Source organism: Vombatus ursinus, unplaced genomic scaffold (assembly GCF_900497805.2).
Source record: "Vombatus ursinus unplaced genomic scaffold, bare-nosed wombat genome assembly UNPS02014779.1, whole genome shotgun sequence".
NCBI classification, from domain to species: Eukaryota; Metazoa; Chordata; class Mammalia; order Diprotodontia; family Vombatidae; genus Vombatus; species Vombatus ursinus.
In genome coordinates, this window is record NW_020954557.1 from 56240524 (window position 1) to 56256216 (window position 15693).

Here is a 15693-nt window from a genome sequence, read left to right on the forward strand (position 1 = left end):
TATATAAACCTGTGGGAATAAGGTGGCCACATATGCCATTGCTGCTAAGCTATGCTTTTTGTTGGTACTTTCAAACTGCCAAATATTTTTGGAACTCATATACCCTCTTCTTCCTTCTTGAAAATTCAATTTCACATAAATAAAAATATTTGATACCAGCATTTCCAACAAGCCAAGACTACAAGAAGAGTATTTACCAATCTACAAATAAAATGAATTGTAACAAACACAGTTTGGAATATAAAAGTATAAAGTACCCCAAAAAAATATAAAAATAAAGTATAAAAAAAAGTAGAAGTGCAAAGTCATTGCTAAGAAAATCTTACAAGTACCCTGAAGAGGCTGGTTTCATTATATTTTGTATTGGTGGTATTTTTAATTAAATGTGAATTCGAAGAGGCAAATAATGGGATGTATGGAGACTTGATGATAAATATTTTATGTGCTAGTTGTTTGAACGTGTTCAAACTAGAAAGTAAGCTGTGTCAAAGCAATCACCATCTTATTTTTTTAGGCCTCCCCTCGCCCAGTGCTGCACACACTTACCTAATACTGTGTCAGTTTGGTTGTTGAGTACATGCAATAGCCTGCTTGACTTCTATTATTTTTATTGCAGTGTTTCACTTCCAGCATAATGATCATGGGGCAAAGAGTACTACCATCCCATATTTTGTTTTAAAGGGAGGCGGGTAGATCCAGGATTTTTCATAAATAATTATTTTCTTTGATGTTTTTATAGGCCCGAGGTCGAGCTCGAGCTGATGAAAGTACATATGTACTGGTGGCAAGTGGTGGCTCAGGAGTGGTTGAACGTGAAAGTGTTAATTTGTATCGTGAGAAGATGATGCACAAAGCTATTGACCGGGTTCAAAATATGAATCCACAGGAGTATGCTCATAAGGTATTGCTAGTGGCCATTTTTACTTTTCAGTTATTTTTCATAGAGCATCATAGAATCTCAGTTGTTAGGGACCTCTACTGTAATCAGTACTTATATAGGAATCTTCCTCCCTACAATTATCTTTTTGCTTTGGGGGAAAAAAAAAGCTCTTACTAGGCATGGTAGTCTTCACCTGTAATCCCTGATTCTGAGGAGGCTGAGGTTGGTGGATCGCCTGAATTCTGGAGTTCTAAACTGTGGTAGGCCAAGCCAATTGGATGTCTGCTCAAAGTGTGGCACCAGTATGATGAGTGCCACGCAGTTGGGGGCCACTAGGCTACCTAAGAAGTGTACAAACCAGCCTAGGTTGAAAATAGAGCACATCTAAATTCCTGTGCCAATCAGTAGTGAGTAGAATTGGGCCCATTAATGGCCCAAGTGAATTAAGGAGACCCGGTCACAAACAAGAAAAACAAAAAGAAAAAATTGTCCACATGTGGTTGTGATACCTATCTCTATGGCTAAAAGAGGAAAGATGTATTTCCATTGGAAATAGTGAGTAATGCCAGGCTTCCCAAATCCAAATCCACGCACAAATATACTTTCAAATTCTGTAGGATGCAAGAAATCACAAATGAATCGTATAGGCCAGATTATGCCAATGATGGGCCTCAGCAGCATCAGTTAATGCTAACCCTAAACCAGGGAGACTAGTGTAGCTCACTAGTTCAGTTAATGTTTGTAGTACTAGAGTGAACTAACTCATATGTGCAATGACAGTATCTCCATATTCCAACATATTGTAATTTAAGGTATAGGTGGTGATAAAATGAAGGATTTATGTGCTGTTGTAGAAGAATTTAAGGAAATTCATCACTTCAGAGGATCTAAAGATACATCTGCATAATAGTAAATCAGCATTTTGGGAGGAAATTAACTAGAGTGTATAGATGTGGGTGTTATTTTATTTAAACATAAAATATGGTTCTACCCTGAATAATATTTTGTGGATTCCAAGTTGGTACATGTTGCCTTATGGAGAGGACTTTTTTTTTTAATCCAAAACCGCTTAGTCAGACTTCTGCCCCATCTAAGTATCATAGGATCATAGGAATAGGCCTAGGCCTGGACCTATATCCAGGGAATTCCCTGATGCAGAAACTCCCTATTGCAATAAAGATCAACAACTTCTTTGCAACTCAAGTCTTAGTTGCTTAGAGCACTGAGAGTTTAAGGCACTTACTCAGGGTCACACAGAGTTAGGATTTCAAAATGTAATAGGCCTTAGAGATATTTTATTCCAATCCCCTCATTTTATAGATTGGTGAAACTGAAACCCAAAGGCATTAAGTGACTTGTGAGAGGGTACATCCTATATGTAGCTAAGTATAAGTCTTCTAACTCCAAATCCAATGCTACCCTACAACATGCTACCTTATCTCTGAAACTTTCAATTTCCCATGGTCAGATCAGAGGACAAACTAAATATTTGTAGACCGATAGTTGTTTCAGTCATGTCCTACTCTCCTTGACCCCATTTTGGGATTTTCTTGGCAAAAATACTGGAGTGGTTTTCCATATTTTTCTCCAACTCATTTTACAGATGAGGAACTAAGGCAAATAGGGTTAAGTGACTTGCCCAGGGTCACACAGCTAGTAAGTGTCTGAGGCCAGATTTGAACTCATGAAGATGAGTCGTCCTTATTACAAGCCCAATGCTCTATCCACGCACCACTTAGCTATCCCTAGGACTAATAATACCATTGGGAAATTATTATTTCGGTCAACAAGTACTGACATTTAACAAATATTTATTAAATTTCTACTGTATTCAGGGTACTGTGATAGATGTTAGAAGAGATAAAAGTTTAGATAAGAGATGTCCTCTGCCTTCATGGACTTTATAATGTAGTCATTGACAATTATAGAAACTGGATTTTTAATGAGAAATGAAAAGTCATACCTAAACATTTGAGTTATTCAAGTTAATTCCTTGGTAGCAACTTCTAGATCAAACCCAGACTCTCCAGGCTTTCCCTGTACCAAGTCTCAATCTATACAGTAAACACAGAACTGATTCAGCATCCTTTTGGTTTCTCTGAAGCACTCAGTCTACTCTGTTCCTGACCTTAAACTTCCTAAACCAAACCAAATTTCTAAGGACAAGAGATGCTCATATACTCCTTCTCCCTGGAATTCACCAGCACTTTCCACTTTATTTTTATAGTTTCTCTGTGCTTAATCTGATTGCAACAGTACCAACCACCACCACCACCATCATCTTCATCATCACAGTGTCTATTGCCCTATTTTCATTTTTTCATACCCTTGTGATATTTCTAGGCTGTTCTTTCAGCTTCTTATGTAAATCTTACATAGTCTTAGTGAATTCCTAAAAAGTTTCTTCTGCCTACTGTGTGTGATTCATCACATAGTACTTCGTAAGCGCCCACATGAACATGGTGCTATGCTAGAATGCCTCCTCTCTTCAGTTCATTGAACTGTAAATGTCTTGATTTTCACTTCTGGCGTGACCACCCCAGCTAACATCCTAGTGAATATAATACTTTAATTCCTCATATTATTTTACTTTATGTATAAAAGTTACTTATACTTGATTGATTAAATCAATGTCATATAGCCTCATAATGTGCATATGATCTTGCTTTGGAGTTTGTTTTTTTCTTTTGGTCACCTGCACTCTAGAGTTTAACTTAGTCATCCATAGCCCCCAGGCATAATATAATTATCAGGTATGCAAGGTAGCCCATAACTTTCTTTTAGCCCTGAGGTGTGCAGAAAAATAATACTTAAAGCTTGGGTGCATAGAAGGACATTTAGCAACATTCCATAAGCACCAGTCAACAGAATGAGTTAAAAATCTTATTCTAGCATGACAGAAAGGAGGGGTTTGCACAAAAATTTGATTAAAAACTTTAATTTGAAAGATAAGATTTGCTCATTAGAATATGTCTGTAAGCTCCAAGAGAACAGGGATTGTTTCTTACCTTCCTTTGTGTCCCCAGAGCTTAGCACAGTGCCTGGCACATAGTAGGTTCTTAAATGCTTGTTGACTGATAATATGGGTCCACGATCCACATGTCCCATAGTTGTTACAATTATGTGTTGTCAGTACGTGCTCAGAGTTCCTCGTAATTCAGTTCAGTTTAACAATTATATTGAGTATCGTGTGAGTACATATATATATGTGAGTCTATGTATGTGTACAAGGCACTGTAAGGGAATACAAGGAAGAATGAAGTATGATTAATGACTTCAAAGAACTTAGAGTGTAACAGAAAGGTATAAAACATATATTCAACTCAGTGCTTTATAATATGGAGAATAAATGTACATTAAAGAGGTGCAAAGTACAATGAGCATTCAGAGACAAGTGGGGCCATTTCTGGGTAGATGAATCAGGGAAGGCTCCCTCAAAGAAGTGGCGTTTGCCAGAAAAACAGGTGTCCATTGAAAGGAGAAAGGTCATAAATACTATGTACAGCATAGTCAACTCTCAATTCTATGGTCACCATAGGAACTTGGGTACATCTACACCAAACTATAAATAATCCAAAAGCAAATAACACAATTTTAACAACACATTATAAAACCCCTGCCATCTGTGAATTCAGTTTTACTGTGGAATCATGTGCTTTCATACAGCTAGGAAGGCAAAGGTAAACAACTACCCAGGGCAGAACACACCAGGAGGATGCACAATGAGGGTTTTTTTTAAATATACATAATTCAGTGTCAGAAAATTGAAATCCCCACGGCCAAATAATTCCTTGCCAATTCAATTAAATTTGACAAACATTTATTAAGTGCCTCCTGTGTTACGGGCTCTGTGCTTGGTTCTCTGTATACAAAGACAAAGAACTCAGTAGTCTCTACCTTCAAGGAGCTTACATTCTCCTGGGAAGATCCAACATATATGTGAAATATACTCAAAATAATACAAGTAATTTGAAGAGAAGAGGACTAACAACTAACCAAGACAAACTACCCTCCTTGTTACCTTGTGTCCCTTTTCCCTCTCTCTCTCTCCCGGAAGCTTTTTCCCATTTTTCATTACTCCTTCTCTCTTATCTTCAGTGTCTCCCTAGCTAGTGGATCCTTCCTACAAATATGCTCAGGCCTCCCTCCATCCTTAAAAAAAAAAAAATCATTTGACCATGCCATTTTCCTAAGCCATATTTTAAATCTCTCTTCCTTTTTCTTTTCTTTTTTAAAAATTTTATTTATTTTTAGTTTTCAACATTCACTTCCATAAGATTTTCAGTTCCAAATTTTCTCCCCATCTCTCCCCTTCCCCCACCCCAAGATGGCATGTAATTTGATATAGGCTCAACATACACATTCATATTAAACCTATTTTCACCTTAGTCATGTTGTAAAGAAGAATTAAAACCAATGTCTCCTCTTTTTTCATTGGCATATTTCTAGATCTAGGAAAGTTTAGAGGTTTAGCAGAATGTTAAATAAATTCACTTGAAGACATGTTGATTTTGAGGTCTTAACTGTAGAATTTATCATCATTCACTCCAGACTTCCAGACTTCCCTATTTCAATTGAGGGCACCACTATTTTCCAGCTCACCTAAGTTGATAATTTCTGAGTCATCCTTGACTCTTCCCTCTCTCTCATATCGTTTGAGTGAATCAGTTGCCAAATCCGATTGATTCTGCCTCAACATCTCTTACCCTTACCTTTTTTTTAATAATAATTTCATTTATTTCTTTTTAAGTTATGATTTTACTTTTTCATTTTTTCTTTTTTTAATTTAAACTTAAGATTTATTTTTAGTTTTCAACATTCACTTCCACAAGATTTTGAGTTCCAAATTTTCTTCCCATCTCATCCCTCCCCCCATCCCAAGATGGCATGCATTCTGTATACCCCTTCCCCTAATCTGCCCTCCCTTCTATCTCTCCCCCTCTTCTCTTATCCCCTTCTCCTTCTATTTTCCTGTAGGGCAGAATAGATTTCCATACCCCATTTCCTGTATTTCTTATTTCTCAGTTGCATGTGAAAACAATTTTTTAACATGTGTTTTTAAAACTTTGATTTTTGAATTTTCTCCCTTCCTCACTCCCCACCCACCCTCATTGAAAAGGCAAGCAATTTGATACAGGTTATACATGTGTAGTCATGCAAAACACTTCCATAGTAGTCATGTTGTAAAAAAGTAAGTATATTTCCCTTCATCCTATCCTGCCCCCCGTTTATTCTTTTCTTTCTTTTGACCCTGTCCCTCTTCAGAAGTATTTGCTTCTGACTACCCTCTCCCCAAATCTGCCCTCCCCTCTATCATTCCCCTGCTCTCTTGTCCCCTTACCCCCTATTTTCCTGTAGGGTGAGCTAGATTTCCATACCAAATTGAGTGTGTATGTTATTCCCTCCTTAAGCCAAATTCTATGAGAATAAGATTCACTCATTCCCTCTCCCCTTCCCCCGTTTCTCCTCTACTGTAAAAGCCTTTTCTTGTCTGTTTCATATGAGATAATTTACCCCATTCTACCTCTCTCTTTCTCCTTCTCCCAGTATAATCCTTTCTCACCTCTTAATTTTATTCTCCAGATATAACCCCTTCATCTTCAACTCACCCTGTGCCCTCTATCTATCTATCTATCTACATACATATAATTTTTTTCCCTCCAACTACCCTAATACTGACAAAGGTCTCATGAGTTACAAATATCATTTTTCCATGTAGGAATGTAAACAATTCAACCTTAATAAGTCTCTTATGATTTCTCTTTCCTGTTTACCTCTTCATATTTCACTTGAGTCTTGTATTTGAAAGTCAAATTTTCTATTCAGCTCTGGTCTTTTCATCAAGAATGCTTGAAAGTCCCCTATTCCACTGAATGACAATTATACTCAGTTTTGCTAGGTAGGTGATTCTTGATTGTAATCTTATCTCCTTTGCCCTTCAGAATATTACATTCCATACCCTCTGGTTCCTTAATGAAGAAGCTGCTAAATCTTGTGTTATCCTGATTGTGTTTCCACAATACTTGAATTGTTTCTTTCTGAGTGCTTGTAATATTTTCTCCTTGACCTGGGAACTCTGGAATTTAGCTGTAATATTCCTAGGAGTTTTCCTTTGGGGATCTCATTCAGTAGATGATTGGTGGATTCTTTCCATTTCTATTTTGCCCTCTGGTTCTAGAATATCAGGGTAGTTTTCCTTGATAATTTATTGAAAGATGATGTTTAGGCTCTTTTTTTAATCATGGCTTTCAGATAATCCAATTTTTAAATTCTCTCTCCTGGGTCTATTTTCCAGGTCAGTTGCTTTTCCAATGAGATATTTCACATTGTTTTCTATTTTTTCATTCTTTTGGATTTGTTTTACAGTGTCTTGATTTCTTATAAAGTCACTAGCTTCCAATGCTCCTTTCTAATTTTTAAGGATGTATTTTCTTCAGTAAGCTTTCGAACTTCCTTTTCCATTTGGCCAATTTTGCTTTTTAGGGCATTCTTCTCCTCATTGGCTTTTTGGACCTCTTTTGCCATTTGGGTTAGGCTAATTTTTTTAAGGTGTTATTTTCTTCAGTATTTTTTTGGGTCTCCTTTAGCAAGCTGTTGACTTGTTTATCATGATTTTCTTGCATCACTCTCATTTCTCTTCCCAGTTTTTCCTCTACTTCTCTTACTTGTTTCTCAAACTCCTTTTTGAGCTCTTCCATGGCCTGGGACTGATTCATATTTTTCTTGGAGGCTTTGGATGTAGGAGGCTTTGACTTTGTTGTTTTCTTTTGGTTGTACGTTTTGATCTTCTTTGTTACCAAAGAAAGATTCTTTCTTTGGTCTGACTGTTTTTGGACCTTCATTTATTCACGATCCCAGCCAATTACTCGAGTTTTAAACTCTTTGTTAAGGTAGGAATCTGCTTCCAGTGTGGAGAATGTACTGTCTCAAGCTTCATGGGTTTTGTGCAGCTGTTTTCAGAGATACTTCTAGGGACCTGTAAATTTTCAGTTCTTAATTTTTTTTTTAGGCAATTAGGGTTAAGTGACTTGCCCAGGGTCATACAGTTAGTAAGTGGTCTGAAGCCAGATTTGAACTCAGGTCCTCCTGACTTCAGGGTCGGTGCTCTTTCCACTGCTCCACCTAGCTGCCCCTAATTTTTAGTTCTTCTAAGGTGGTATGAAAGGGGCAAGGTATTTATTCCTTTCCTGGTCTGTGCTCTGGTCTATGAGTGACCACAAGTACTCTTTTCTGCCTTGCAACTATGAGAAGGATTTCCTCTCCACCACCACTACAAGCTCCACCACACCAGCACTCCTCCTTGCCCCAGGATCACCACCCAAAACTGTGACCCAGATCCAAGCATGGGCAAAGCAAGAGAATCCTGTACCAGCAAAGATATCCCTATAATCCCCATCTGATTGGTCACTTGATTCCCCCTCAATCCATGGGCTAGAAGCTGTGGAAGCAGCCGCTGCTCCAGGGCAGAGCTCAGGGACTGGGGAAGGGACAGCAACTGCACTTGTTTCTCACTGCAGTCACAGACTTTTCCCACTGACCTTCTGAGTTGTCTTTGGTGTTCATGGGTTGAGAGGTCTGGAAACCACCACAGCTGCCCGCGATTCAGTCCTCTGAAGCCTGCTTCAGATTCACTGAGGCCTGCCTTGTCTGTGTGCCCACGTTGAACTGCACTCCTCTCCCCGCCGAGTGGCAATAGACCTTTCTGATCAACCATCCAGGCTGTCTTGGGCTGTAAATTTGTTTCACTTTGTCTTTTTATGGGTTCTGCTGCTTTAGAATTTGTTTAGAGCCATTTTTTACAGGTATTTGGAGGGGTTTGGAGGAGAGCTCAAGCAAGTCACTGCTTTTACTCCTCTTACCCTTATCTTATCTCTAATTAGATGTCTGCTGCTTCCAATCTCAACTCCTGCACCTCATTGCCAAAATTACCTTTGTAGGGCACAAGTCTGATCATCTCACTTCCCTGGTCCAAATCCTTCTTTAGCAGTTTTTGGCTTTCAAGACCCTTCACAACCTGTATGTCACCTACTTTTCTAGTAGGTTTTGCATTATTCCCCTTCACATACTCTTTGTCCTAAACAAAGTGGACAATTTAGTAGCTGTTCTGCAAACTCAGCTTTCTATCTCTTTCTTCTCTGCATTTCTATTAGTTATTCCCTATGCCTAAAAGGAACTCTTTCCTCATCCCAGTCTTTCAGAACCCTTATCTTGCTTCAAGATTCAACTCATTTAAAAAATCCTCAAATAAAGCTTTTCATCACCCTCCTGGTTAATTATCATATATTTTATCGTGTAAAATTATCATATAATTACTTAAATTGTATACTGCTGTATTTCCCCAGTATGCCCTTCAAAGGTAGGGTCTGTTCTGTTTTTTCTTTTTTTCTTTAGCACCTTGTACATAGTAGGAACAGTATTTACGAATTGAATTGAATCATTTTATGAAAAGTCTTCCTTTATTACATTGTATTGAGAGCTCAGCGTCTCTGCTGGACGATAGAACGTGAGTAGAAAGCTTCAAATGGAGGATTCCAATGGACAGGCTATGCTTCGATGTTGCAGTTTCATGGCGTGTTGTGGCAGCACTATCTCAAAGAATTCATAGTCAGACCACCTCTAATCCAAGTATAGGCATTTATTGATGATTGACATCCCTCAGAAGTGGGCTAGATTCCAAGAGGAACCAACAATTTAGTAAGACAACACAGGCAAATTTATAGTGTAATGTTGCTGATTACACAACAGAAATTATGAATATTAAAAAGGCAGGAGGGATTTGTTAAGGGATTAGGTAATGGGGAGGGATCCCTTCTGTGGTTCAGTGGTCCATCATCCTAGTAGTGCTGCTTTCTGATTGGCTAGCTATTGTGGTCCTGTCTGGTCAAGATGGATAGTAAGGTGTTGTGGTCCTGTGTTGGGCTAAATGGATGATGTGATTATGGTTGAGTACAAGGACATACCTGTTCAAAAATGTGAATTGGATCTTAGGGCTGTGGCTAGCTAGAGGCAGTGGCTATATTGAGTCTGGGGGCTTGAGGTGTAGTTAAAGCTAGATTGTGTGGTTAAATCAGGACATGTCTATTGTTCAGTGGGGCCCATAAGGAAGTTAGAATATTGAGGCTGGGGGCAGCTTTATTAGGATTCCATCCGCGAGAACACAAATATTACTAGCTATTTGTGGACTAGGGATGTGTAATATAATTTTCCCTCTCCCTCAGTAAGCATTTCTAACCTGGGGTATGTGAACTTGTTTTTACAAACATATTTTTGATAACTATATTTAATATTATGTCCTTTGTAATCGTATGTATTTTATTTTATACATTTTAAAACATTCTGAAATTATTATTATGGATCCTTATTCTTGGCTCCATGGGCTTTCCCACAGTGCTAAAGGAGCGCATAATGCAAGAAAATGTTAAGAAACTCTGTCTTGGAAGATTCATCTTTGTGAGGAATGATTATTAATAAGCAATATCTTGGGGAGATTCAGAGGCTCTCCACCTTCTTCTAAATTCCTCATTTTAAAAGTTCAGTTTTTCTTCAGAAGGACATTACTGATAAAGAAATTGCATTAACTCTCCTATATCTTTTTCAAGGCCCCACCCTGGTGGAAGCTATTGTGTCCTGCTCTTTGAATTCTTTGAATTGATAGCCTAAAGCTATGGGTGGCCTGATACAGAGATACTTTCCCTATCCTAGAGATACTCAGCCCTTCATTTTAATATAGCCCACCTCCAGTCACATTAACCAATTAGATTTGATTGCTGTTTGATGGACCACCTACTGTTTTGAAGGGTAAATAAACTGTGAGTTGGCTCCATGATTGTCTTTGGTCTAAGAGAAGACCAAATGACCATCCTTTTATTAATAACCTGTTGGCCTTATTACTAAAATGATTAAATCACCCAGAAACTTTGTCTCTCAAACCTTTTTAAATGTCGCACCTTATGTTTCTTTGAGCTAACATTAAGATTGTTTTTCATTAACAGAGAGAAGTTCTCCCAGTAGCATGAGACAAAGAAAAACCAGTCTAGAATTTAAAATTTTGATGGTTAGTCCCTAAAAATATATAATGAATCAGTTTATTAATTCTCCTAGAATATTATGGCTGGATAGGACTTAAGAGAGTTATTGTGTTCTACCCCATTTCACAGGTGAGGAAACAAAGGCCTAGAAAGTTTCAGAAACTTGGCCAAATTTTTGCCTTTATTAAGTGGTGTAGCTACTGTAGCTGGAATTAGAACCCAGATCTGTCTCCCAAGCCTGAATATATTCTTTCCTCACTTCCACCCCTTAGAATCCTTACCTTCCTCCACTGTTTAGCTCAAGCTAAATTTCCTACATGAGGCCTTTCCTGATCCCCCATGTACTAGAGCTCTTCCTCAAATTACTTGTTATTTTCTCCGTGTGTGTGTGTGTGTGTGTGTGTGTGTGTGTGTGTGTGTGTGTATACATAGGGTTTCCCCTAATATAAAAGAATCCCATTAAGGTCAGGGACTTTCCCATTTTTGTCTTTTTATCACCAGCACCTAACGTGGTTCCTGTCACGTAGTAGTTGCTTAGAAAATGTACGCTTATTGACTTCCTGACTCCTAGTCCAATCATCCTTTCACTAGGTCTAGCTGGTTTAGGCCTACTGACTGAATTACTTTTAGTTATTGGAAGGATGTGCTAGAGCCAATTCTAACCACTTGTGAGAGCTGATTGTTAAAATTTCACTATGAGCATTTACACTTCAGAAATTGGCAATTGCTACAAATCAGGACTTGATTTATGATATTGTTAAAAAATGTTAACAATAGGAATTAAACATGTAAGAGTGTATGCATACATTCCCCTCCCCCCCTCCAGAGGGCCCAGTTGTTAAATAGTTACCAACATACCCCTGTATTGTTGCACAGAGCCTAGCAAGATTGCAGTAGAAGCCTCAGAGTCCAGGTTTGACCCCCTAATAATATTACTGATAATAAGTGATATTTACATATCACTTTGAGGTTTGCAAAGTGTTTTACATTCATCATCTCATTTGAGCCTCACAGCATTCCTGGTTATTGGCCACAAATTCAACAACTTTAACAATCATTCGTGAAGCACCTACCCTGTGCAGAATGCTATGCACAAGAGCCAAGTGTTTATTTTCTCTAAGTAATATGGTTGTTTTGTTGTTGTTGTTGTTGTTTAATTATAAAACTTACAGTCATCAGAGCAAAAGACAGACATGTTAGTATTGTCATGGTATGTAAGTGACCCAAAGCCTAGATGTTTTAGAGTATTCCAATAAAAAGTCTGACTTTCAATTCTATTTTTTTTTTTTTGGTGCAGATTTTGGAGTTACAAATGCAAAGTATAATGGAAAAGAAAATGAAAACTAAGAAAAGTCTTGCAAAGCAATTAAAGGACAATCCATCATTAATAACCTTCTTCTGTAAAAACTGTAGTGTGATGGCCTGTTCTGGAGAAAACATCCAAGTGATTGAGAACATGCATCATGTCAACATGACACAGGAATTTAAGTAAGCATCTCCCAATTAATATTTGAGGTTTTTCTTAAAGGGTGCATGGTAGTTTTAATTGTAGATACTTTTAAAATGCATGCAGCATGTGTTGATTACAATATTTTCTGTTCTCCGCTCTCCCATCCTCCCCAAAGTTCTAAAGCAATCTTTTAGAGAAAGAGTTGTTCTGATTAAAAACAAAAAACAAAACAGAACCAAATACCCCCTTTTCTCCATAAGTGAATGTGTAACTAACATAGAACTTAGCTGCCAGTCATTGCAACAGTGCAATGATACTCTCTCCCTACCCCAAAAAAAGTTTGAGATACCATTCTAACTCACCATATCTCTAGGACAAGGCCACATGTGGCCTTCTAGGTCCTCAAGGGCCTCAGGTACCCCACCCCTGCTCTAGGATATCTCTGCCTATTTTTCAGAACTATGTTAGAAGTTACATTAGTTACAATCTTAATTTCATGGCATCGTTTGAACAATGAAATATCCAAAGTAGACTTTTTTGGATATCACTCAATAAGTGATCATCCAGTCTTCAATCTAAATTAAGCTCAGTGTCTTTGAAAACAGCAGGCATGTAGACTGCACAAAGCATCTAACGTTTGTTATTAGAATCTAATGAGATCCCTTGGTGTGTGACACAGTAGGGGGTACTATAAATTTATATTAAATAATATATGTGATTGCTTCAGATGGATCCATAATCAAATGTAGGAGATTAAAAACTGAACATAGAATTATGAATTGGATTTTAGAAGTGAAAGGATCATGGGAATTGGTATGGCATAGTGCAAAGCCGTGGAGTCAGGAAGCCTTAGATTCAACACAACTTCTGATAGTTACTTGCTTTGTGAAATAAGGAAAGGTACAATCTCTTAGCCTCAGTTTCTTCATGTGCAAAATGAAAATAATATCTGTATTATCTACTTCACAAAATTGTTGTGAGATTCACATGAGATATGTAATGTACTATCAATATCTTTGCCAAGAAAACCCCAAATGGAGTGACAACATGTTGGACGTGGTTGAAACAACTGAACAACAACAAAAATGACATATAAATGTCAGCTATTACTATTATTTTCTAGTGCAGTCCCTCAGTTTATACTTGAGTTAACTGAAGACAGGAGAAGTTAAGTGACTTGTCCACTGCAATGAAGCTAGTGCAAGGCCAGTGTGTGAATATAGAATGCACTTGGGGAAATGAGCCTCAAACCTGGTCAAAGAAAACATTCAGAAATCTGAGCAATGCCTTTAAGATTGGAGGGATGTCTTTTGGCAGAGGGGAGAAAAATCCTGTCTGAGGTATTCGAAAGAACTTGAGTAAATGTTGGAAAATAAAGGCCATAGTAGGGAACATGGAGTTGTGTTTCTTGATTGAAGAAGAATCTCTGGGATATTGTATACAGCCTGATACTTGGTCTGGCAGGGCAAAGCTCTAATACCAATTCAGATTTAGCAAAAGTACTTGATTGATATATCCCTTGTCAAATTTTAGGAAACTCTACATCGTAAGAGAAAATAAAGCACTACAAAAGAAATTCGCAGACTATCAAACAAATGGTGAGATCATTTGCAGTCAGTGTGGCCAGGTAAGCCTGTTGTTTTTATCCTTTTAGCCAACAATCAGACTTCATATGCTATATATGTAACTTATACCTTTTCTTTTCTTTTCTTTTCTTTCCAGGCCTGGGGAACTATGATGGTGAACAAAGGTTTAGACTTACCTTGTCTCAAAATAAAAAATTTTGTAGTGGCTTTTAAAAATAATTCCCAAAAGAAACAGTACAAAAAGTGGGTGGAATTGCCTATGATGTTTCCAAAGCTTGACTACACAGAACATTGTATGTTTAGTGATGAAGATTAATATGGACTTGATATTCTCTACATTCTTTAAACTTTATATTTTTACAAAGAATGCAGAGTCATATTTTTGCAGTGATTGCACCAGAGCATTGGGAGAATGAATGAGAACATCTCTTTAAATCATTTTGAGCTATTTGAAGAATGGTATTCTGTCAGGTTTCATATTATCCATGTTATTAGTGAGCAGATGAAAAAAGAATCCACAAAGCCATATTTGATTAATATAGCAGCTAGCATCATATAGTGCTGAGAAACCTAGAATAGACTTGCTTTGTAACTTACTACCCCAGTATTTTCTGCAAGGGTCATGACAATTGGCAGGAAAATTACCAAAAAGACAGGAACCCAGAAGGAAAAGAATTGAAAGAGACAAGTCCTAGCAAATCAAGATCTAAATAAATAAGACATTTCTATATATCAGTCATTGCTATATTTATTCCCAACTTTCATTTCCTGATCTCTGCCAATTCATACAGCAAAGAGATACTTTTTGCCTCTTTCTTTTCCGGAGTGGCAACCTTCTTGTGGCCACTCCACTCTCATATTTCCTAGTTCCCATAAAAGCCAATGAGAATAATCAAGCATTGGTTATATGGGTCATTGAACATTCCCCAACAGACGGAACAACCCCAGTTAAAACACTCCTCCCTTTTCCTCAAAAAAGTGAGGGCCAGGAACTACAATCGGGCTTTATCAATGAACAACAATTACTGAATTACATCAGCTGACTTGCTACAAGAGTACAGTTCTCTCCTGATAGATGAAGAAGAGAAATTTTGGCTACTTATTGAAGATTCTTCCTTCTTCTCTACTTCAGTTTAGAGACATAAACTTAATTAGCACCATGTTCTCTTGATTTTTTTTTGATATCTACGTATGGATTTTGGTCAACAATATTTATCATATGAAATGCAAAAAGGATAAGTTAAGCTATCCCTCCCTTCAAAGAAAAATGCCTCCAAGGAACTCCTCCAAACTACAGAGGAAGTAGAACACTCTTTAAGTGGCCTCTGGAAACTGTACAAGATTTTGTTGTTGTTTCAGTTGTGGGAAACTCTTCATGACTCCATTTGGGGTTTTCTTGGCAAAGATACTTGAGTGGTTTATTATTTCCTTTGCCAGTTTATTTTACAGATGAGGAACTGAGGCAAACGGGGTTAAATGACTTCCCCAGAGTCATGCAGCTAGTAAATGTCTGAGGCCAGATGTGAACTCATGGAAGATAAGTCTTCCTGATTTCAAGCCTAGTGCTCTATCCACTGCACTACCTAGCTACTCCTGTACAAGGATGCCAAAGCATAAAAATAATTAAGTGAATTGCTATGAATTTTTGAAATATCAGTAAACATCAGATTTTTTTCATCTAGGTTTCTCAGTGATTTCTTCAATTCAAAAATCAGTTTCTTTTCCAAAATATCAAGATACATGTCTCAA

At 37.6% G+C, this 15693-nt stretch overlaps 1 protein-coding gene across 2 annotated transcripts in view; it reads left to right on the top strand.

The window, feature by feature from the left end:
* IFIH1 (interferon induced with helicase C domain 1) overlaps positions 1-15357 on the top strand; it is a 97958-nt gene extending 82601 nt beyond the window's left edge. For both annotated transcript variants that reach the window (XM_027866107.1, XM_027866108.1), the window contains 4 exons: positions 740-901; positions 12206-12396; positions 13892-13985; positions 14081-15357. In XM_027866107.1, the coding sequence (XP_027721908.1) occupies positions 740-901; positions 12206-12396; positions 13892-13985; positions 14081-14260 (627 nt within the window). In that variant the 3' untranslated portion in view covers positions 14261-15357. The remainder of the gene's footprint in view (positions 1-739; positions 902-12205; positions 12397-13891; positions 13986-14080) is intronic.
* Positions 15358-15693: the final 336 nt, after the last annotated feature.